The 22,908-nt window shown below is 34.7% G+C and overlaps 1 protein-coding gene across 1 annotated transcript; it reads left to right on the top strand.

Annotated features, from left to right (window-relative positions):
- The first annotated feature begins 2,485 nt into the window (after positions 1–2,485).
- HMGA2 (high mobility group AT-hook 2) lies at positions 2,486–17,486 on the top strand. The gene is made up of 3 exons (XM_052001770.1): positions 2,486–2,990; positions 5,993–6,079; positions 17,203–17,486. The coding sequence occupies exons 1-3, from the start codon at positions 2,880–2,882 to the stop codon at positions 17,398–17,400; spliced, it is 396 nt and encodes a 131-aa protein (XP_051857730.1). The 5' UTR covers positions 2,486–2,879; the 3' UTR covers positions 17,401–17,486.
- Positions 17,487–22,908: the final 5,422 nt, after the last annotated feature.

Raw genomic sequence — 22,908 nt, 5'->3', positions numbered from 1 at the left:
CAATCTCAGGTCATTGCAGGGACTTTGGCAGAAAGAAAGTATTTGAGTCCCCTTCTTGTCTTCCACCTTAACAACAAGTTTTTTCAGCAGAGTGTGGATTTCTCTCACCTGTTTTTCCCTTTTTAAAAAAAGAAAATACCCTCAAACTAAACATTATGCCTTCAAGATGCTTCCAGATTTTAATCCATGTTAACCTTCTTTCTCACTCATGCATCTGTACTACAGACAAAAACAAAACAAAAACACAATTGTGGATATGAGTACAAATGTACACACCACAGTACAAATATATGTTCATATACAAATTTGGTACTGAAAAATATTATTGGAATAACTATAATTGCAGCTCCAGTAGTGTAAATGTGGAGAAAATGGCATAATTCTATTAGAGGAATCCCTTAGATAAAATTTCCATCTTTCCAGCCAAGTTCTGAGCCTTTGGTTCCTATCAAATCTTTTCTCAGTCAGCTGTTGGACTCACAATTGAGTGATGTGAGGCACTCCCTCCCAATCAGGGCTAAGTGTTCCCAGACCTATGCAGAAAATCCGGGGTTCTTTCTCGAAGAGCTGAATACAGCTGAATTCTCAACTCAAGCAGTGGGCAACTAAAAAAAAAAAAAGATTTCAAAATTAAAATACTAACCAATCAATAGTGAAATATATTTTAAAGACAGTGTATATATAACATAACATTCTATGGTAATATAGTTACGGCTAGAAATTGTTTTTTATTCCAGTATGGTTTGGGACTTTGAAAAACAGCCATATCTTTTCTGGATTAAATCTTTACATTTAGTATTAACCCAAAGATAATTTGGGGTGGGGAGATGATATGAGAAAAGCTGAACCTAATGGTTTCTGAAGGTTTTCTATTATTTAAGGATGAAAAATGGTGAATTCTTCCCCTTTAAAAACGAACTTTGACCTTTGGGGTGTTCATATAATTCAAAAACTGTCTAAGCTATGAACTTAAGGCTTGGCAGCATTGAAGTTTTCTCTGAGAAAGGAGAATCAAGACACCTTGAAGGAAGTGCTTAAGTATTTTAAGTCTCCAAAAGCGTGGCTGACCATTCTTTCCTGATTCTTGGGTAGAGTTCTCCAATCACAGTACCCAAATTGGGTGTGCACTGCGGAGCCTCAGGAAGACGAATTTACTACTCCGTTCCATTCTTTCTTAGAGAAAAGAAAAAAAAAAAGCCCTCTCAATCATTAAAGATTATCACTCTTCTTTTAGTCTCGAATCACTACCAATATCATGCATTTCTTCATTCCCTTTTTTCTTCTCCCAACGACTCGAACCTGACACTCCCAAGCCGCAAGAATTGTCCTAAATTGTTCTTTTTACTTAACTGAGAGCCAGGCAACTCCTCTTTCCCTCTCTACTAGGAACCTGAACACCGAAGTACGGTAATTTGGAACCGGGTTTAATTTCTCTCTTTTCTTTCACATGCCAATCTTGGGTTACGTTCCTGGGATACTGGGATTCCCTATTCTACTCCCTTTAAACCACGGTCTGGACTGGGATATGAACGGTCCAGAACACGTGAGCGTGTCTCAGTATGGAACATGTGCTGTGCCTCCCCACTGCTGCTGTATTTCTAATGTTTTCTCTGGCCTCGGTCCAACTCCCAATCTCTAGTTTTGTGTGTGTATGTGTGTGTGTGTATGTGTATGTGTGTGTGTTTTCCGCCCTGCCTCCTCTTTACGTCCCTCTCTTCCTTCTATGTCCCATCCTACCGCCAGCAAGACCCCCGGCCAACCCACAGCCCCTTCCTATTTTATCGATCCGTGGGCGGGCACTATCCCACTCCCTCCCTTTGGCTCTTCATTCCAATTGAGTCCCAGGGTAAGGCTCTGCTGAAAATTCGCAGCCGGGGCAGCGCAGCCGGCACACCGACCAAGAGAGACTGTGGGGCTCTCAGTCTCGGTCTTCTCCGCCCCCTACCCCATTCAGCTCCGATTTGTTTTCAATGAGAGCTCTTGTGCCTCAGCAGCCGCTCCCGCCGCCAGAGACACCCGCAGTCTCGCAGCTTGCCTGAAACACTCGCTCTTTTCCATGCCTTATTTGACTTGGTTCTGACCCGATCTGAGAGCGACAGCACTCTAAGCCCCCACGCCCCCACCCTAGCCTGCTTCCATAGGCAAAAGGTTGTTTTTTCTCCCTCTTTAAAAAAAAAAAAAAACTTTATTATTATTATAAAGGAAGAGAGTTTAGGGGAGAGAAGGGATATAAAGAAAGGGACATTCCCCATTTAACATTGCAAACGACACAATTAGCTAAAGGTTGCTACTTCCTCAGAGTGGCTTCTGAATTGCTCCTCGTAGCCAGGATCCCCTGCTTTTAAACTGCCACTAGACGAGATTCTCCCCCCACCCCTTCAATCTTCCTCCTCCTCCTCCTTTTCCTCTTCCTTCTCCTCCTCCTCTTCGTCCTCCTCCTCCTCCTCCTCCTCCTCCTCCTCCTCTTCTTCCTCCTCCTCCTTTAGCACCATCACTCTCTTCTCTTCTCTCTTCTTTTTGGCAGCACCAGGACGTCCGGTGCGAATGGTGGCGGCAGCAGCCTCAGCAGCACTAGCAGCAGAAGCAACAGCAACAGATCTTGTCTAAACTTGCCCCCCTTCCCTCACGCCCCTATCCCCCACCTCCTCCTAAAAGGTGCTGGGAGGATTTTTCGGTGCTGAGGAGGAGCGGCTGCAGCAGCAACAGAGGCAGAGGCGGCAGCGGCGACGGCGGCGGCGGCAAACAGCAGCAGCAGCAGCAGCAGCCGCAACAAACAGCAGCAGCGGCGGCCGCGGCGGGAGCAGCAGCAGCAGCAGCAGCAGCAGAGCAGCAGCAGCAGCAGCAGAGCAGCAGCAGCAGCAGCAGCAGCAGAAGTCAGAATGAGTGCACGAGGTGAAGGAGCCGGTCAGCCCTCCACTTCCACCCAGGGACAACCTGCAGCCCCGGCGCCTCAGAAAAGAGGACGAGGTCGACCCAGGAAGCAGCAACAAGTCAGTAGGAGGGGAGGGGAGGGAAGGCAATAAACCCAAACCCACCATTTCTTATCCAATACATCTCATGCGTTTGACCCCGAAATCCAGACAAACTGAGAGACTGGAAGACAGAGGTGACCGGTGCAGAGCTCCTAAGTTCCGCCCTCTACTCTGTCCTGGAAGCTAGGGGAAATCGAGGGGACGCCTGGGTCTGGGAGGAGGTGTAAGGGACAAAATAGCCCTCCGAGTGACGGGTGGCCCCTCTGCGCATGGGAGAGGCGCGCGGGGGGCTCTGGGGGATGAGAAGATGGAGAGGGAGTAGGAGAAAGGGAGCCTCCGGGAAGCAGAGCTGGGGCTGGGGACTCGGGAAGGTGAATCATGGGAAGAGGGAATAAGAAAGGAGGTGAGAAGTGTTTTTAAGGAAAACATCTTCCTTGAACTTTCGCTATTGTGCCAGTGTGCTGCGTCTGGGGCTTCCCCAATGTAAATCTGTAACTCAGAGCCTCCGGCAGCCGACCAACCAGCGCTCTTGGGTTCGTTTCGAGCTGATTTTGAAATTGCAGGAAGAGAAGGAGGTGGCAGTGCTGGTGGCGGAGAAGGGAATTGAGGGGCTTCCCTGAGCTGTCTCTCTACTCCGAGCGCCTGGAGAGAGAGGGAGAAAGTTCCACACTCTCCATCTCAGAGACCTGGAGGGGAGATGGAAAGGAAAAGCAGCTCGTTGCACCCCTTCCTTCCTCCTGCCCTCAGCTCAAGTCACCTCTGGCTCCCACTCCCTACCCCCGATGGCTCGATTCCATTCATCTCCCTCCTTTCAAAGAATGCGTGGGGACCGAAGTGGCACTGGGGGAATCTGCAATCTCCTCTCCGTTACCAAGAGCTCTTTAATAAGGAGACCAGACTCATCAGGTTCTAGGGGCCTGTAAGGTTAAGGTGACCCCAGGAAGTTGCTACAGGAGAAACTCCCCCACACCCCAGCAAGGTCTTAGGACCAAGATCCCATAGAGATGAAAAGGGCCTTTTTATGAACTTAAGAAGGTTGAAAGTTATTAGGTTGATTCCCTTGTCTTCCATCACCACCGCCGCCCCACCCCGCCATTACCCCCACCCCAGTTCCTTACCCACTTTGCGCAGAAATGCATAAATTAGACCTTGCTTTTCCAGAGTAAATCGGTGGGGGGTGGGGAGGGGGCGAGAGAGTGGTGACTGGGAATCTAAGCACAGTTGATGGGTTTTGTCTGCGGATGCAACCAATTAAGCGTGCAGCTTTGCTGGGCGTCGTGGAGGGGAGAAGGCTAGAGGTTTTGTTTGCTGTAATTTCCATGCTTTGCTATATTGAAAAGGAAGATGCCCACGGCATCCTAAGATTCTGAACTTTAAAACGTTTACATTGGTAAATTCTCTTGAATCCCATTCAAATGGCAAATAGAACGAAGGGAAAATCCTCTGTGGTTTGAGACTAACAGCAGCCCGAAGACCCCTTCTCAAGGTGGGGAAAGCAAACGGTTTTTACCCTCGTTCTATTCTACTTCCGAAAAATTCAGAGTATACCATTTGGAAATCGAAAAAGCAGAAGCAAAAATGAAACTGCGCAACCCCCTCCCCACCTTCAGGTTCCCCCATCCCGTCCTGTCCTAAGAGAACTTTAAGAGTTTGTTTTATACCTTTTATGATTTTTTTCTGTGCCCCCAAACTTCAGTCCTATTCTTTTCCATACACCCACTCACACTATTCTCCACTTAATAATTTCCTAGGGGAAAAAAATTCGAAAGTTGAGCGAAATCTGGGAATGTGGAGATTTTAACTTTGCATTAAGCTAAATTCAAAAAAGGGGGGAGAAAAGAAAGAAAAAAGAAAAGAAAAAATGTATGTCTCAAAATCTAGATGTGCCTACTATCGCTTCCGTACTCTATAGAATTTTGGTAGCATCCCTTCTCAGTTTTCCTAAATATACATATGCAAATTTAAAAGACTTTTAGTCAGATTTAATTTAACCACGGGCTATCCTTAATCAGTCATGCCACCTAATCTGAATGAAATGTTCACTATTCAGGACCAGAAGGGTTTCCTAGACTTGATGATTCATCGTTTAAATATTTATGATCTGTACTATTCAGAATTCATATACCATTAATGAGTTGATTAGTTACTATAAAACTAGGAACATTTAACAATTTTTTTTTAGTAGAGGTTTTTTGGTTATTGTTTTTTTTTTTATCCCATAGTATCCCAGGCCTTTTTCTTTCTCACAATCCTACTCTCCAAGCTATCTCCATAAAGAATTTCCTAGGAGGAAAGTTTCCTAAAGAAAATGTGTTGTTTACTTTCTAACAAAAGACAGATTTTCAAAAGACTATGCCAGCTATCCGAAGGAAATGAATTGAAACAACTATCCCGATATTTCAAACACCCATCCACCCCACCCCCACACAAACTGCCTTAATTATCTGGACATTTCAGGAAAAAGGATTATTTTGACCTGAAAAAATCTAGCTAATTGCTCCAATCCTTCCCAGTGAATGTGCACATTGGATTGTAGTGGAAATAGTAATGTAAGTTATAAGTATGAAAACAACTGATTTGTAGTCTTTAAGAAAAATCTGACTACAAATTGTCTTTCAATTTTCCAGAATGGGATTATAATATAAGCTACATATTACTGTTGATAATTGTGTGTAAAAATGGATAAATTATATTCATGATAAATGATTTCATTTTCCAGGGTTCCCAGTTCAGGATTGTAAGAAATCAACATCTTAAAACACTTAGGATTGCTACCATGTCATTCCTTTGTTAACTTTTAGAGTTGAAATGACGTCTTGTTTTCATATGCAAAGCAGAATTTTCTCTTTGAACATTTAGGTTCTACTATAGTTATTTCCTCTCTGTAAACTCATCATTCATTTACACATGAATTGCATGTGGTCTAAAAGTTCAGTTGAGCAGTTGTGACTGATACTAGAATTGAAGGGAAATTTTACTTTAGACTTTCTTGCCACAATAGTGTGTTTTTCTGTGTTTAGGAACCAACAGGTGAGCCTTCTCCTAAAAGGCCCAGAGGAAGACCTAAAGGAAGCAAAAACAAGAGTCCCTCAAAAGCTGCCCAAAAGGTGAGATTTCTAGGGAAAGATCTCCCAACACTATCATTTTCTCAGTAGTACGTTTCCTTGTCATTTCAATCTCTGAAGGTTTAACCTGAGGATTTGTTCTATTTGGATAAACCAAGATACATTTCTGAGGTTTTAAGATGTAAAATGGAATTTAACCTCTTTTTTTCTTCCTAGGAAGACTCTAAGGACAAATATATGAAGACAATTTAGTTATTTTGGTTATATCTTCTCTTATCTTCCTATCTATCTATCTATCTATCTATGTATCATTTGCCTGTCTACCTACCTATTTCTATGAAAAAAGAAAAAAAAAAAAACCAGGGATAATATCAAAAGGGAGGAGAAAAGATTTCAATGTAAGTACTGAGTTTATACTAATTAAGGAAGTTAAAAAAACAAATCAAACGTTTTGCCTAGTTATAGAATTTAATTTTTTTCTTAGAAAGAAATGAAGATTCATTTCCTGTATTACAATACCACTTCAAACCAAATCCCTCTATTAAAGCTAAGTGCTATGTCAAACATGTGGTAATTCAAAGTAAATCCAATTATGTGTTGATGGAAATAAGTGCATTTCTTGAAATTTACAGCTTTAAAATGTGATGGTAATGTAAACTGATTGGGAATTATAACCACAGTGACTTACAATGGATGTTGTTGGATAATCTATTTATTTCAAAGAGCTTCCTTATTTTATTTTGGGGGGGAAGGGTATTAAGTAATTATCAGGTCACTTTATCAGTTTCAACAAATTTTAACAAATACGTGCTGGATTTCCAAAGTCCATTTAATAATCTGTGATGTAATACAATACAGAACCCAGTCAAGTCTAAGATTCAGAGTCTCTTAATAAACTCTAAATGACAAGTTCAAACAACAGTTTCTTTCCATTGGCTAAATTTGTTTTGCAAAGTTTTGTATCAGAATCCATGCTATTGCATGGATGTTGGAGAATTTTTGGTGAACAGAATGAGTTGTGTGCAGCCTTGAAAATAAATATAGGAGTCAGATTTCTCAGCATGCAACACTAAAAGGTCAGGACTAGTCTCCTAACTTGAAGGTATGCAGAATGGTTGACAACAAAACCTCAATGTGTTTAGAAATAAATTATGATATTTGGTGTAGATAGTTATCTGTCTCCAGTAGATCTCTGAAGAGTTGTGTATGTGTGTTGGAAAAGAACTAGGGGCTCATGTAAATGTGGTTAATTTTTCTATGTGGTTTACTTTGTGCCTGTGGGCACTGGCCATGTCATATGTGATAGTTTCAATGTTATAAATTTCCATAGCAACTTGTGATAAATATTAAGTTATTGAGGGGGTGAATATGGTTTCATGTCTGTTTTATTTTTAACTGTTTTGAATAGCTAGTTGAATGATTATATTTATAGTATGTGTGTTTAAATTCACATTTATTTTCAAGAATCTAGAAAAGGATTGAGCCATAATTTAATCAATACATCTAGAAGTGAATGTTGATAATTCTCATATTTTATATTGAAAACTAAGAAGGAATAGCTTGACTATTTGAAAGAGTTAATTTTCTGTAAGGTTTTTTTTTTTTTTTGACATAGAATTAATGAAAAGTAATTTTAGTTAAAAAAAAAACTTTTTTAAACAAAAAAGCACTCTAATTTTATAAATAAGTCCAATGAAATGGGATGTTATATCATGTTAAGTTTGTGACAAAGAATTAAGTTTTGAAATAATTGGTGTTTTAAAAAAAATCATTGTGAAGTCTTCCAGGAAAAAAATTTTACATTTTTCCTACATGAGTGATTTTAAAGTTCAATGGAGGTAGGGACAATATTTTTTTTTACCTGCTGGAATCAAAGAGGAATTTTAAAAATTTATAAATATTCACTTGATAACTATGAAAACTCAAATCCCTGCTTAAAAAGAAAACCAAGAGACATGTGCCTCATTTGCCTTTTTAAAAAACACACTAACAAAACAGTACTGTCTGTGCTCCTGAGTTATGTCTGACTTACTTTTAGTTTCTTTCATGACAGCCCTTTTAAAATAGGCATGCATCCTATATTCTATTCACCAGACTTTGGTCAATTTACAGATGTCTAGAAGAGTGGTTGAAATTTTCAGAATTGAAACATATGTCCAAATGCACATTTTCTCTCTATTTTTAAAAAAAGAAACTGTCCTTTTCCTTAAATCTCATAATCTTGCACTGTCAATCCAAATTATACTATTATTTCACACAGTTCTCCTATGAAAAATCTAGTTATAAAGGCAAACCAGAAAACTTGCCCACAAATTGTCTTATTTTCCCTTGATCTCACAAATTAAGTTTTTCTTTGGAAGAAATATTTCCTTGTAATTTGTAAAGTAATGAATTTTTGATGCTGAGAAGTAAGGTTCTCACTTTTAAACTAGTATTCATAAATTTTGTCAGATGCTTTACAAAGGAACTTAGCTGCTAAACGTATGGAACCAAACTTTCTTGAAGGATAGTTATGTTTTTCCAAGTAAATCCATTGACATATTCAAAAGAGTGCACATCATATAAGGTATAGAAAGATCATTAGAATTTGGAGGAGATAATAGAAGGCTCCATGGTTAGCTATTTTAGTGTTCTTTTGTAAACTCTTGCACATCATCATGAAAAATATATCACAAAAACTAGTAGAATACCTTAACAACCACATGAACATTAAGAATTATTATTATTATGTTGTCAACAATAAATACCTTTAAAATGGTAGAAGAAAATCTTACACTGGAATTGGATTTGTGTTGAGTGTTTAAAATTTCTTGAGGCATGATGTTTCTATACTTATGGAGTTTGTGTTTGGTTGGACTTAGTAAACTGGCCTTGGGGCATTTGAAAACAAACTGTTCTTGTTAGGAAATTAGCTATGTGAAACTTGACAATGCATGCAGAATGTTGCAAGACCAATTGGACAACCCATAAAGTAGCAATTACTATGATTTCAGGTCAGGCACATATAAAAATTGACTTAAGCATAACATAAAACCTATTCAGAAATTAACAAATACAACTTACAATTTTTGACTCCTGGGGAAAGGGAGGGAGAAAAAAGAACAACTCATGTCCTGTTTAAAATGAAGGAAAAGAAAATGACTATATGTGTCTAGATTAGATGTGTGCCAGTTTCTAGTATACTGATGTCCTTCAAATGAGGGTTCAGGATTTTCTCCTGAGCAAATTTCATGTTGGTGTTGTTTCAAGTTAATCAGATGAAAAATAACTAAAAGGGTTATTTTCCTTTTTTTAAACAAATAATAAATAAAAAACAAAAATGTACTTTTAACTTTTTTATTTGGTTTTCTGTTTCTTACAATGAAAGAATTGCTTCTCATTAGTTGTTCCCCCAGTTCTTCATAACTCTTAGTGCCTCTCAGATTTGCATCTTTAAAGAAATATAGACATATTTCCCTTGTTGAGCAAGAAGAAAGCAATGTTCTTCAGCCATTGTTTTTTTGTTTGCTTTTTATATTTTATCATAGTAAAGGACATCATGTAGGTCACTTGTAAATATTTAGTATATAAATTAATTTTTTTTTAGATCAAAAGCTGATGATCACTTCAGCTCTCTTGAAAATCTTTCTCTAAGATTGAATTAAATTTTAATTGGAGGGAAGTTAAATGATAAGAAGGCCTCAAGGTGAGAGAAACCAATTGGACTTTGATATTAGGGCCAGTTCTATTCTTGAAAGTACAATGGAGAATGTTGTTTATTGACAAATTCAAGGAAAATGATTTGGGGCTTATGATAATTCTGCTCCCTCCCCCAAATATGTGTACAGTGCTATTAAGAGTTTTAGTTTTATTGTTCCAGAAAATAAAGGTCATGTTGATCTTACAGTGAGGAGGGCAGGGAGTTGTCTCCCTATCTCTGTCTACATTTTCAAGGAAAAGGCCAGAATTTAGCCAGTTGAAGATCTTGAAAGTCCCCAAAGGGAATTTTCCCCATTCTTGTTTTCAAATTTTGGCATGAATTATTTGCATAATTACTTCATAATGATTCCTCTTTGGCAATGTAGGTACATCTTCAATCTACCATAGTTGATATCATCTTTTCCCCATACCGATTTCTATTTCTAGAGATTATATTCAAAGTACAGGAAGAAAAACAAATGCATTATCATTGTTTTGGAAAGTAGCTAGTTGGAGAAAACCTTGTTGTTCTATTTCTCTTCACTAGAGTTGACAGCAGCCTCTTTTCAGAAAGATTCAATTACTCTGACTGACCTATACTCCTGATACATTTTTATCTTGAGGTTTCAGCAGATCATTTTGCGAAGGAGATAGGGTATACAAGATTGCGATTATGTTGCATTTGGGTTCTTACTTGACAAGAGATCGATGCCAAAGAGCATTTTGTGTCAGTTAAATTATTCATACCTGTGGTCTTGTCTTTGTTAATTGACTTAATGCTTTTTCAGAGCCCTCTTGGAACTGCATGGGTGGTAATGGGCCATACAAATTCCACTGGACTGTCTGTTCTTGGTTCCATGTTATCAGCCATGGATCTCTTTCCTGTTAGAAAGGAGCTAATGGTGAACAATGACTCATTAAATGGAGCATTAACTGTATTTTTGACTGTTTTTTGTTTAAATGCCCCCCTCCAGGTTTTTGAATGATACTTTCTATTTGGTTTATCCAGGTACAGTGTGAACATTCTGCTAGTTAGTTACTTGCTAATCTCAAGGTCTGTGCTTAGAAATTGCCTTTGAGAAATGCCATTGTTATTCACTATTTTGGTTTTTAAAGAAAAAGGTAGAGGGTAGAGGAGGTGGGTAAATTTTTAGTTCTGATCCTCCTTTCTCTTTTCTGATCATTCTCAATTCTGATTATCCTTTCCTTTTTTTTTTTTTTTTTTTTTTTTTTTTTTTTTTTTTTAGTCAGCATTAAGTCTGATATTGTTTTTTTTTTTTTTTACTATATTGACATTTATATTATGAAGTCTCTGTATACCATGTTAGATGTTGAAATATAAACTTTTTTGATGCTGAAAGCTGACAACATTTTAAAAATATTAACTATAAAATAAAAGGAATGGTAAGTTGTTCTCAAATTGTACATCACAAAAAATGTGCTGCCTAACTTTTTTGTGACATAAAGACTTATGTAATATATTTAAATTATTTTGAGATATTGAATTTATATAGGAGTAGGGAGTGCAAAAAGAAGACTAGGAAAGAAAATGGTTAACAAAAGCAATAGAATTGTGTCTAACGTTAGTTTATAACAATCAAACATTCTATATTTATTTTCTGGTTATGGTAATATTTTGTTTTTATAAACAAATTAGGTTCTTTATATTTTGAAATGATTACCTGAGGAAGAAAGAAAATACTCTTTGTAGACTTTTCTACTGAAAATGCCTTTAAATAAAATATTTGTTGTCATTACAGAAAAGCTTTTATTTTGATTATTATGTTTCTGTACTAGAAATTATTTTTTCTCCTATTTATTCTAACAGTAAGATATGAGAGTATAGTGCAAATTTTAACTTGAGAAAATGTTTGATAAAAGGTATATAAGCAAGGATTCTTTATCTTTGAATTTCAGGTTAGGGTTGGACATGTAGTCCACTGTCAATTTATAGGAGTGGAGAGTGGGTTATCTACACTTTCTAGCTTCTTTCCTTCCTTTTTAAGAATAAAAAATATATGAGTTGCTTTTAAGAGGTTTTTTTTTAATTAATGAGAATTTATTTTTTCTTTTTCTCCTCCTCTCCTTGAAGAAAAGAAAAAGAAAACCCTTGTAATGAATATGCATAATCATGTATTATAATTCTCACAGTGGTCCATGTTCTAAAATGTAAGTTTCATTTTGAATCTTGACTACACCACTTTTCTGTCCAGAGATGGATACCATACTTTATCACAAGTCCCAGGAACTATGGTTGGTCAGTGCACTGATGAGAGTACTTAAGTCTTTCAGTATTTGCCTTTTCAGAGTTGTCAATGCATTGTTTTTTCCTGAAGTTACAAGTTTCCTAATCTATAAAACTAAAAGGTTTGACCAAATAATCTCAAAGTTACCTTTCTACTTTAAAATTTTCTTTCATTACAAGGAGAGAATAAGATTGGAAAATCTAAATATATAATAATCAAAGATATTAGTAACATGGTTTCCAATACAAATTAAAGACAAATGTGCCAGAATCTCTTGTTTCTTAACCAGTTGTTTTATGCACAATATATCATCACTTCAATTTCAAAAACTTATTCTTACATAATGCATTATCTTTTCATTGATTGGCAAGTCCCTCTCCCCTAGACTTTCTTCCAAAAGCATTAAATTTTGAAGTGTAAAACAAAAAGAAAAAAAACATGAAGAAAGAGATGAATAAAGGGAAAAGATCTAGAAAGTCTGTGGGCATTTGCAAAAGAGTTCTAAAACTCTCCTAAAATTTTTGATTCTTTATAAGGCGAAATTCTCATTTCCCTTTAAAAGGAGAAATCTGTATCATAGAGATAAGTATAATTAAATGAGCGGTTAGAGATAATAAATTTAGTTGCTAGCAAAGAACATCATTTACCTACCCTTTTTTGAAAAGTAATATCTTGGGAAGCATTCAATATAGCAATAAATGAAAGAGCTAATGTTATGATCAGTTAAATTTCCAAGCATGTCTGTTTGTAATACTACTGTTTTGTTGGCCCTTGTGCAGCTTAAGTTAGAATGACTGCAGGATAAAGTTTTCAAGCCTCTAAAGAGTTAGCCATGGAAGACAGCTAAATAGTATTTCTTTAAGAAGCAGTCTCAGGAGGGGGTTTCAATTTTCATGTAACATTGGTCTGAACTACTAAGGAACAAGTTTGCTTTTTTTTTTTTTTTTTTTTAAACAATCTGAATGATAATCATGATTTTGCCCTTTAGTTAGTGGTATGAATTTTATTTTTGAGTAGGTTCATTGTCAATAAGATTCTCACTTAAAAATCATCATATTTGTTCTGTTAAAGAAAGGCTGGCCTCTGTACTTCCCAGATCAGATCTTTTCTTTATGGAGTTTGCTTTCTCTAATTCTAAAATACATTGAAACCCTTTTATAGTATATAGCTCAATTGTTACATGGCAAGTTTCTTTATCTAGAGGTGCAGCAATATGGTACAATGAATAGAGCATCAGGACTGGAGTCAGGAAGACCTGAATTCAACGTTGACTTCAGATACTTACTAGCTGAGTGGCCTTGGGTAAGTCACTTAGCCATGTTTACTTCACTTTCCTCATCTGTAAAATTAGCCACAGAAGGAAATGGTAAACTCTTCCAGTATCTTTGTCAAAAAACAAACAAACAAACAAACAAACACCTTACAAAGGGTCATAAGATATCAGACACAAATAAAATCAGTTGAAGGACAACTTTATCTAGTAAAATATATATGTACATGTAGGGGAATCTGTTAGAAATTAGTAATTGCTCAGCACTATAGAGTATATCAAAAACATTCTTTTCTTGTTATTAATACAGAATGCCTCATTTATGAGGGAAAAAACATCTCAATCACAGTTTAAAAAAAAGTTCACATTGCATTCAAAGAATTGAATAGAGATACAGACCAAAAGGGCAATGGAGAAAGTCTAAGACATATTGCAAAAAATAGACCAACAAAAAAAAAGAGAATTTGCCATGGGAAATTGATTTTACAAAAGATTCCTGGGACCAGAGTCTGTCTTTAGAGGTAATTCCTCCCCAGGGATTTGGAGTTAGATTTGAGATTTCTTTTTGTTTCAGTTGTATTTTATTTTTCCAAATACATGTAAAGGTAATTTTCAACATTCTTTTTTTTTTTTTTTTTTTTTGCTGGGGCAGTTGGGATTAAGTGTCTTTCCTGAGGTCACACAGCCAGTCAACGTTAATTTTTATAAAACTTTTGTTCCAAATTTTTTTCTCCCTCCCTTCTTTACCTCCCTTTTCCTCAAGACAGTAAGCAATCTGATATAGATTCCATATTATGATGTTGTATAAGAAAAATCAAATCAAAAAAGAAAAAAAAAACATGAGAAAGAAAAAAAAAACACAAACAACAGCAACAAAAGGTAAAAATCTATGCTTCAATCCACATGTTCAGTCTTCATAGTTCTCTCTGGATGTGAAGGCACTTTCCATCACAAGTCTATTGGAATTGCCTTGAATCACTGCATTGTTGAAAAGTGTCAAGTCTAATGTATACATATGTTGTATTTAACTTATACTTTAACATATTTAACATGTATTGGCCAACCTGCCATCTGAGAGAAGGGATGGGAGTGAGGAGGGGAAAAGTTGGAACAAAAGATTTTGCAATTGTCAATGCTGTAAAATTACCCATGCATATATCTTGTAAATAAAAAGCTATTTAAAAAAAAAAAAGAATAATACTATTAGAAAATACCAAAAAAAGAAAAAAAAAGAAAAAGAAAAGAGTCAAGTCCATCACAGTAAATCATTATATATAGATTTGAGATTTCTAATGATTTTCTAGCTATATTTACACATGTTGACATTCTTGTGGGTTTGGGAAAGTATCTAAAAACATAGAACAATTTTAAATAATTGAAAATTCAGATTCATATTAGGTTTGATAAAATAAGTGGAGATATTTTTCATGCCATAATTGATCTGTTATAGTAATTGGCAAAACTACCTAATAACTGAAATTAAAAGTGGTAGCACGGATTATTTTTCCATGTACATAATCTAGAAGCACATTCAACTAGATTAATGTTAATTAGTTTAAATTGATGGCAGTAAAATGTAAAACATTACATTTTGGCTCATAAGTTTGTTTCATATTAGTGCTATTTCTTGCATAATAATTTTGGGGAAATATTCTAGACATATGGAAAAGCTGTTAGTATTTGAAAATGATACCAGGAATGTGATGCAGATGTAACATAGGAAGTTACATCCCCTTTGATCTGGTTGCTATGATTGATTTAGGAATTAGAGGTACCAAGAAGAAAAAAATTTGTCTAGGAGACAGTACCCTTCCTTTGGTTAATAATTTGCCTTAAGTATTTCAATGTATGTATTACTGTGTATCTCAAGTTAATTTGCTTTTTGTAAATATAGTAGACATTGGAAAATTTGGAAATCTTTTCAAAGAGCATGGTGTGAAAATACTATAGTTGCCAAGGACTAAGAATGTTGTAAATGTAACCAGAATGTGAACTATTGTGTTTAAAATGATAAAGTTGGTGGCACTTAGATATTTGAACAATACATGAGTATAACTTATCCAAGTAACTTCCATCTTATTTTTAAGTTTATTAATTTATAGCAATTAATGTTTTTCTAAGATCCTTATATAGCCCTAGGCAGTTGCCTCCACGCATCTTCATAAATGTTCCATATCCATGTATGTAAATTCCTGAAAAGGCCTTGAGTAATAATGATCTTGATGACAACTAACATTTTTATAGTGCCTACTATGTGCTAAAGTGTTTAGCAAATATTATTTCATTTGATCCTTATAGTAAGTCTGGGAGGTAAGTACTGTTATCCCCATTTTATAGATGAGGAAAGTTTAAAATGAGATGAAGTCCAAAGTCACACAACTAGTTAGAGTAAGTAGATGGTACAGTGGATAGAGCACTGGGTCTAGAGTCAGGAAGACCTGAGTTCAAATTTGACCTCAGACTTTGGGCAAGGCTCAGTTTCTTCATCTGTAAAATGAGCTGGAAAGGGAAATGATCAACCACTACATTATCTTTGCCAAGAAAACCTTCCAAAGAGTCACGAAGAGTTGGACATGACTGAACAAGAAAGACTGATGATATTACAATTATTGCTTTTGTAAGTAAGGGACCTATTGCATTGTATTTCTATCTTAGGGAATAGCAATTTTCCTGTGAAAGAAACTAAGTGATCACCTGGAAGTTCTTTTCTTTATCCTTGTATCTTTAGATCTCCTATTGGGTAGATTACATTGGCAAGAATACAAAACATATTCTCATACAGTTTCAAGAACATTTATCTTTTGAAAGAAATGCTTATGTGTTTAATAAAATAGGAAGCATTTATAGAGTTCTTTATGAAATATACATACTATATATGTATTATGTCATCTGAGCCTCAAAATAACCCAGTGAAACAAATGCTAGAGGTATCACCCCCATTTTTCAGATGAAGAAACTGAAACTCAGAGTAAATTTGTTCATGGTCACACATTTAGTCAGCACTGAAGTATAAATTTCAACATATCTTCCTGACTCCTAATTGAATACTTCATCTACTATTATGCCATCCTGTGTATTCTCTCTGTCTCTGTCTCCTCTCTGTGTTTTTCTTTTTTTATCTATCTGTCTATCTGTTTTTAATCTGTTTGTCTGTCTGTCTGTCTGTATCTATCTATCATCTATCTATTTATCTATCTACCTATCTCTCCCCCCTTTGTCTCTATCTCTGTCTCAGCTCTATCTCTCCTCTCTCTCTTTATGTCTCTCTTTCCTCTCTCTCTCTCTCTTTCTCTCTCTCTCTCTCTCTCTCTCTTTCTCTTTCTCTCTCTGTTATCTCTCTTCCCTCTCTCTTTATCTGTCTCTTTGTCTCTCCTTTCTAGATATGGATAAATATGCACACACATACACACATATATGCATGTATATATATGCATATATATACATTGCATATGTTTCTATGGGTTGCATGTCTGCTTATATAATCATATACGCTTAAATTACTACATATATATGTACATATAATACATGTAAACTTTTTTTCAGTATCTTTATTTTGTTCAGTTGAGATTCTGGAGGAAAAAAAATGTTGAGAACTTAAGAAATATTTGATTTTATGAATAATGTAATAAAAGATTTGAAAGAGAAATCTTTTCATTATAGATTGAGAAATGAAAGCCAAGCAGCATATGCTCAATTACTTTTACTTCTTTTCATTCACTTTAGGGAAGATTATAGTCTTTATATTTCATAACAGAGGTTAAAGTCTCTCTTGAACACTTTCTTTTGAAATGAGGGTAACTGGAATTTATTCAAAGATAAGTATTGGAGCAGAAAACAAAGAGCTTTTGAACCAGCCATTCAGCTCATCAATGAACATAGAATAACACTGGACAACATGTCACATGTCCAAATATTACTAAATAGTGCCAGGATGTTAACCATTTAATTGGATTTCATCCTTTTCCCCCCAGAAAGCAGAAGCCACTGGAGAAAAACGACCAAGAGGCCGACCCAGGAAATGGGTAAGTAATAAAATCCCAGTTCTATTTTCTTATCTTTTGATTTCTCAGAAAAAAATCTTGGAATTATCTTCTGTATTTTGGGCAATTGGCAGTGGGAGGAGATATACAATTCTTTATATGGATTTTTTTATCTCTTTTTTATTATGATATTTTATTTATTATTAGTTGTGTAAGGATGACTAATTTCAACCTCCAAAAAATATACTCTCCTGTACATTTGTTTCATTTTATTATTTTCCTTTTCTGAGCATTATCTATATAATTGTTCTTCCTTCTTCTCATTCCTGGTAAGGACCCAGGCTGTATCTCAGAGTTGTTGCCTTAACTGAGTATATGTGGCAATATAAGTAACACAGGAAAATTATTTTCATTCTAAGAGGCTCTGTTTATACACTCTTTCCCTCTCCCCTCCCTTAATAGTGTTGATTTATGTGGATTTCAATCTTTCATTTTCTTCTGATTTTGTGAATCTTTGAGTAATAGGCAATAGAGAAAGTATCACAGACAAACTATTTAGCTTTAGATTCTAGTAGATCTAAGGACATTTATTTTCTGAGAGTGATGACGTTTATATCTCAAAAACATGAAAGAAACCTCCATTCTTCAAAGCAGGATAACAATGAGATGGATCACTTGGTCCCTCAATGAACCACAAAAGTTAAAAGGACAATAGGAAATACAGGAATTTGATTTTAATGGTAATAAAAGTCAAATAGTATGGTTATAATTTTGAGACTTTTTTGACATGTAAAACTTTATTATAGATGTAACTCATTTCCTATAAGGTTTTTTTTTTTAATTTGTCTTGAAACAAGACATTAATTTTTAATGTTATTTCTCTGAGAGAGAGCTGCTGCACCTTTTCAGTTGCTATTTCCCATATCTCGCCTTTCTATCTTTCCAGTGGAATTAAGGAGAACCTCACCAAAAGTATCTAAGGTCCATCACTTAATAAAAAAGATATCATCTATGATATGTTTTTCAGTGATTATTTTCAGGATGTTCTTCATCCGTCCTGTTTTTCTTTCTCCACCTGAGGAAGTGGTTAACTTTTCCTTCCTGGCTATTTCTGCCTATATTTTACTTATATTATACATTTTAATCTCTTCAAAATTGCAATCTTCTTTTTGTTATCCTTCTAAGAAGTAAAACATGGAGTAATTTGTCTTAAAATTTTTTTTCTGTTATCTTGGACATAAAGATATCTGAAATCTTGGCTTTTTCTTATCTTCATGCTGGGTTAAGATATCAAAGACTTTATGTATCATTGAAATGCTTGTACTACAAGATTTTGTGAGAACATCTGAGCTATTGTCATTAACTTCAGTAAGATGTGATTCCTCACTGTTGGCTAAGAATGGAAAGAATTGTGTTGCAAATTATTGAAAATCTCACTTAGGCTCCTAGAAGATTTTTTTTTTAACTATAAAAGAGGAAATAAAAGGAAATTGTGCATTTGTTTATAGGCAATGCTTTGGGTTTATACTTCTTAAATTAGCAGGAATATGGTGCCAGTAAATGAGAGATTACATTTAGTGAAATCCTTTGATGAACAACTTTCTCTGAAGAAGTAAATTATTGACTTTTCCATAGAAAACAAACTTGTATTTTGTAGCAAATTTGTTTCCAATAGTGTCATTCACTTATTTCTTTAAATTAGAGATATATGTTTTAAAGTCAATGGTTTTACAGGGCTCAATGCTTTGGAAACCAATGTTTTTCCTTTTTATTCCTCCAATGCTTACTAAACTCATTTGCTTTTTAAAATATATCTTACAAATCATATGTATTAATGATTTAATGTAATTGGATGGGCATGAAATGTATGGGATTTCTTCTAATATGTCTTTTTACTATTTTTGAATTGGGTTTCAAGTCTAGTCTTTTGTTGCCCTAAATACTATTCATATTACTTTTGTTGGTAGAGAAAATGTTATTATTGTGAACTATTTGAGGCTAGAATATTTTTGATTGGTTGGTTGGTTGGTTCTTGTCCATTGTTCTTGAAGAAGACCAAAATGACATCACTCTGTTAGAGTCAAGTTAGTGTATAAAGAAAGCAGGGCATAATTGTGCAATTGCCTTTTTTTCCACACATATTTATGTTAAAAAATAAGTTGGACTACCTTTTATTCTTCCCTCAGAATGCAGTGAATGAGACTGCATTCAAGTCATTAACATATCTACCTAGGTGGAATATAAAAGGTAAGCCCCCAATTTTAAGTTCTCTCCATTCCCAGCTTGTACCATAAAATATCTGGGTATTCTGTCATGCCTTCAGTAAATCTTTACTGAGTATCACTGAACCAAAGAATTATCAATTACTACTGTGTAGCTTATTTTCTCTTGGAAATAAAGAGTAGAACCATTTACACCTGACCATTATTTTCCTAAGTTTGCAACCTTTTCTAGTAAGTGCAGAGGTTTTGTGTCATATGTTGTTCATCAAACTGAAAAGTAGTGGTTTTGTTTCCTTCAATACGGACATGCAAAGATGGACTGGTTAGCAGACTACTATCAAATTCCAGTAGCTAGAACTTCTGCCGGTTCAAATTAGACCTTTAACCTTGGTAATTCTCAGTTTTTGCCTAGAAAAAAATTCTATCTTGTGTTTTTGTTAGTGATGCACTATGTTTAGAAATACTCATATTGAGTATAGCCAAAGGGGAGAAAATGAGTGGAATTAAGAAAAAGGTTTAACTAGCAAAATGCTATCACCAGATACAACTTTGCCAAAACAACTCACATTTTAAACTGAAAAACAAGGTAATATACAGTGAATTCATGGAAATAAGAGATGTTTTTCAATGTTTTGTATGGAGTGTTTTTGTTTTTGTTTATTGTTAGATTCATGGTGTTTTTCTTAAAGGGGAAAGAAAATTAGCAATAGAGGGGAAATGCTCCTAAGTTAGAATTTAGTGGTTTTAATAGAAAACAAATAGCAGCATAGAAGATACTATGGTTGACCCAAAAACTGACCCAAAAGCTTAACTTCAGTCACTGCAAAGTTACTAACAAACACCAGTTGCTTCCACAAGTTACTACTTTTCCCTTTATTTGGCAAATGGATGTATACTGTATGTTGATTGAAAAGTAGGCATTTTCATTACATTTATTAGCAACCATCTCTTTTTGGGGGATTAGTTGTTCTTTCATTTGAGAACTTGTGATACGGGAAAGTGATGTAATTTTATTTGGTAGTTAAACTTGTGAAGTTTCTGATAATACGATAAGGAGTTTTTGTTTTTCCCATTTTGCAGAAGTCCAGGCATTTGAATGGCTTATTGGAAGAGAGGATGGATAGAGGACTAAATAAAGAATTATAATGAAATCTTATTATAAACCAGTTAGACTGAAAACTCCTGCAAATGTCACCAGCATGGTTTTTCTACTAAAAGACTCAAGTTTCAACTTAGTGGAGAAAATTAAAACTTGATTTTTGAGGTTGAAGCCTTAAAAGCGTATTTAGATTACCATTTCTATTTATTTTCTTCCAGATATTTGTTGTTCCAGACATTTCTTCCTCTTCTAGCATTTTTTGATGTAATATCCACATTATTTAAACTCACACATGACTCTAGCCTTCAGAAAGGACTATCCAATGGTACTTGCAGATACATTAGTATTGTAATAGATTTGCAAGTAAAAAAACAGCTTTGACATAAAGAAAATCAATTATGATAGCAAAGTGTATAAAGGTGAAACCATTTTTCTTCACCATTGGAAACTTAAGAAAATCATATTTGAAAAAAGTAGAATTCTCTTTAAAGCATAAGACTTTCTAAGTGAATCACACAATTATTAAAATACCAATCTCCTAATGCATACAATCTGTATATAATAGTGAAAATAGTTCCTCTTTACAAAGCTTAATAATAAAACAATACTTTGAAAATCCAACTCTAATCCTATAGAAACAGGGGGTCTGGAGAAAAAAGGAGGAGGAAGAGAGACAGAGACAGAGAGAAACAGAGAGTTTTAAAAAGTGATCTGTTAAAACATGTACTAAATGTTAATATATTTAGAATAAAATTAGGATTTTAGAATTAGGATAAGAAGAAAATAAATTCTACTTAGGAGGTAATCATATGATTTGACTTTCATTGTGCTCATATAAAAGTTTATCTATTTAAAAAAATTTAACACTGGAGTGTTTATATTTCATGTTTTGAAAAACTTTTAAAAAATGAACAATTTCCTAAGATGTTAAACTACCCATTCTTTGTATTCTAATTCATTTGGTAATGGCTGAGTGATATCCAACAGTTGAGTTTCATGAAGGAAAGAGCACATCAAGGACTGCTATGGAAAGGATACTATATTGCCATAATAATTATATGGTCTTTAAAAACCACAATTTTGTTAGAATATATTGTGGCTTATAGATATTGTTTTGTTTTGTTTTTGCCACTGATGTAGATAGTAAATTGATTTTGGAAAAGTACTTCAGATAAACATCCCTGTTTATTTTACAACATCATCATATCAATACAAATCTGACAAAGAGATTTATTTGTCTTTTTTTCTCTTTGCTGACAATTACCAGTATCTTGAAATTTCTTAACTATTGTTGGGTAAATCATATTCAGAATTTGCATAGTAGTTTTCTCCATGGAATTTGAATATTTGAAAGGTAGCATTTAATGTCTTTTACAATAATGAGGAGAACTATTGTGCTATATTTAAGAATGGTTAAAATTTTTAAGACTTTGATCTCCATTCACTGCTCTATTTTAAATCTCTATAACTGGACGTTGAATAATGAATTGAGAAATTAAAATTTCTTATTAAAATGAATTAAAATTTGATAGTGGCCATTTTGTCTACCAAGTAATATTTCATAAAGTTTAAATGTTCATATTCAGAATTTAAGAACAATCTGAGTAATCAAATGCTTTTGAATAAAGCAATTAATTTTACCCATCTTTTCCTTTCCTCATATTTAAATAAGGAAAAGTAATGCTGCCTTGCTGAACAAGAACATCCTGTAGATAACTAATGGCTGTAAAGCACTTTATGGTTATAAGACATTTTTAAAAGCTTTATTGCTACAACTAACTCTATTATCCGGGGACTGGTTATTCAGTTGTAGATTATTCAGTTCCTTCCACTTTTTTTCTCATCTCTCCTGTTGCCTGCCCTTTGGCCATCTCCCTGCTCATTAGTGCTTCCACCAGATGGTTGGCAGGGTCAGGAATAGGAGATGAGAAAAACGCAAAATAATTTTACTGCTTGTTAGCATTCTGGTAAAAGATTTGGTAGGGAAATATCATTAATGGTATACAGGAGCTTTTCAGATTATCTGTAGATTTAATTAACTCATACTATTCCAACTCTATTATTATTTCTAAATTTTAGGCTATTTGATGACAAGTGATTTAAAACATCGATGTATGTTTATGTATATGTGTAGCTGTCTATCCATGTATGCTATTGCTTTTTTCTAGGATGTTTTAGTTAGTTTTCTGCTAAATATCTTCCATGTTATTCAGATCTAAGTAGGAGAATCCCAGTAGCACTGTTGAGTAAAGAAGAAAAAGACAAGACTTATTTAATATTGCCCATGTTCAAATCCCAAACAGTTTAACTAATTCTATTTTTGTTTTTATTGATATATTAATGAAATATTAGTTATCAATAATTTCTCAAATATGT

This window comes from Antechinus flavipes, chromosome 5 (genome assembly GCF_016432865.1).
Source record: "Antechinus flavipes isolate AdamAnt ecotype Samford, QLD, Australia chromosome 5, AdamAnt_v2, whole genome shotgun sequence".
NCBI classification, from domain to species: Eukaryota; Metazoa; Chordata; class Mammalia; order Dasyuromorphia; family Dasyuridae; genus Antechinus; species Antechinus flavipes.
Note: the sequence above shows the minus strand (reverse complement) of the source record. Positions and strands in the feature narration are given on the sequence as shown.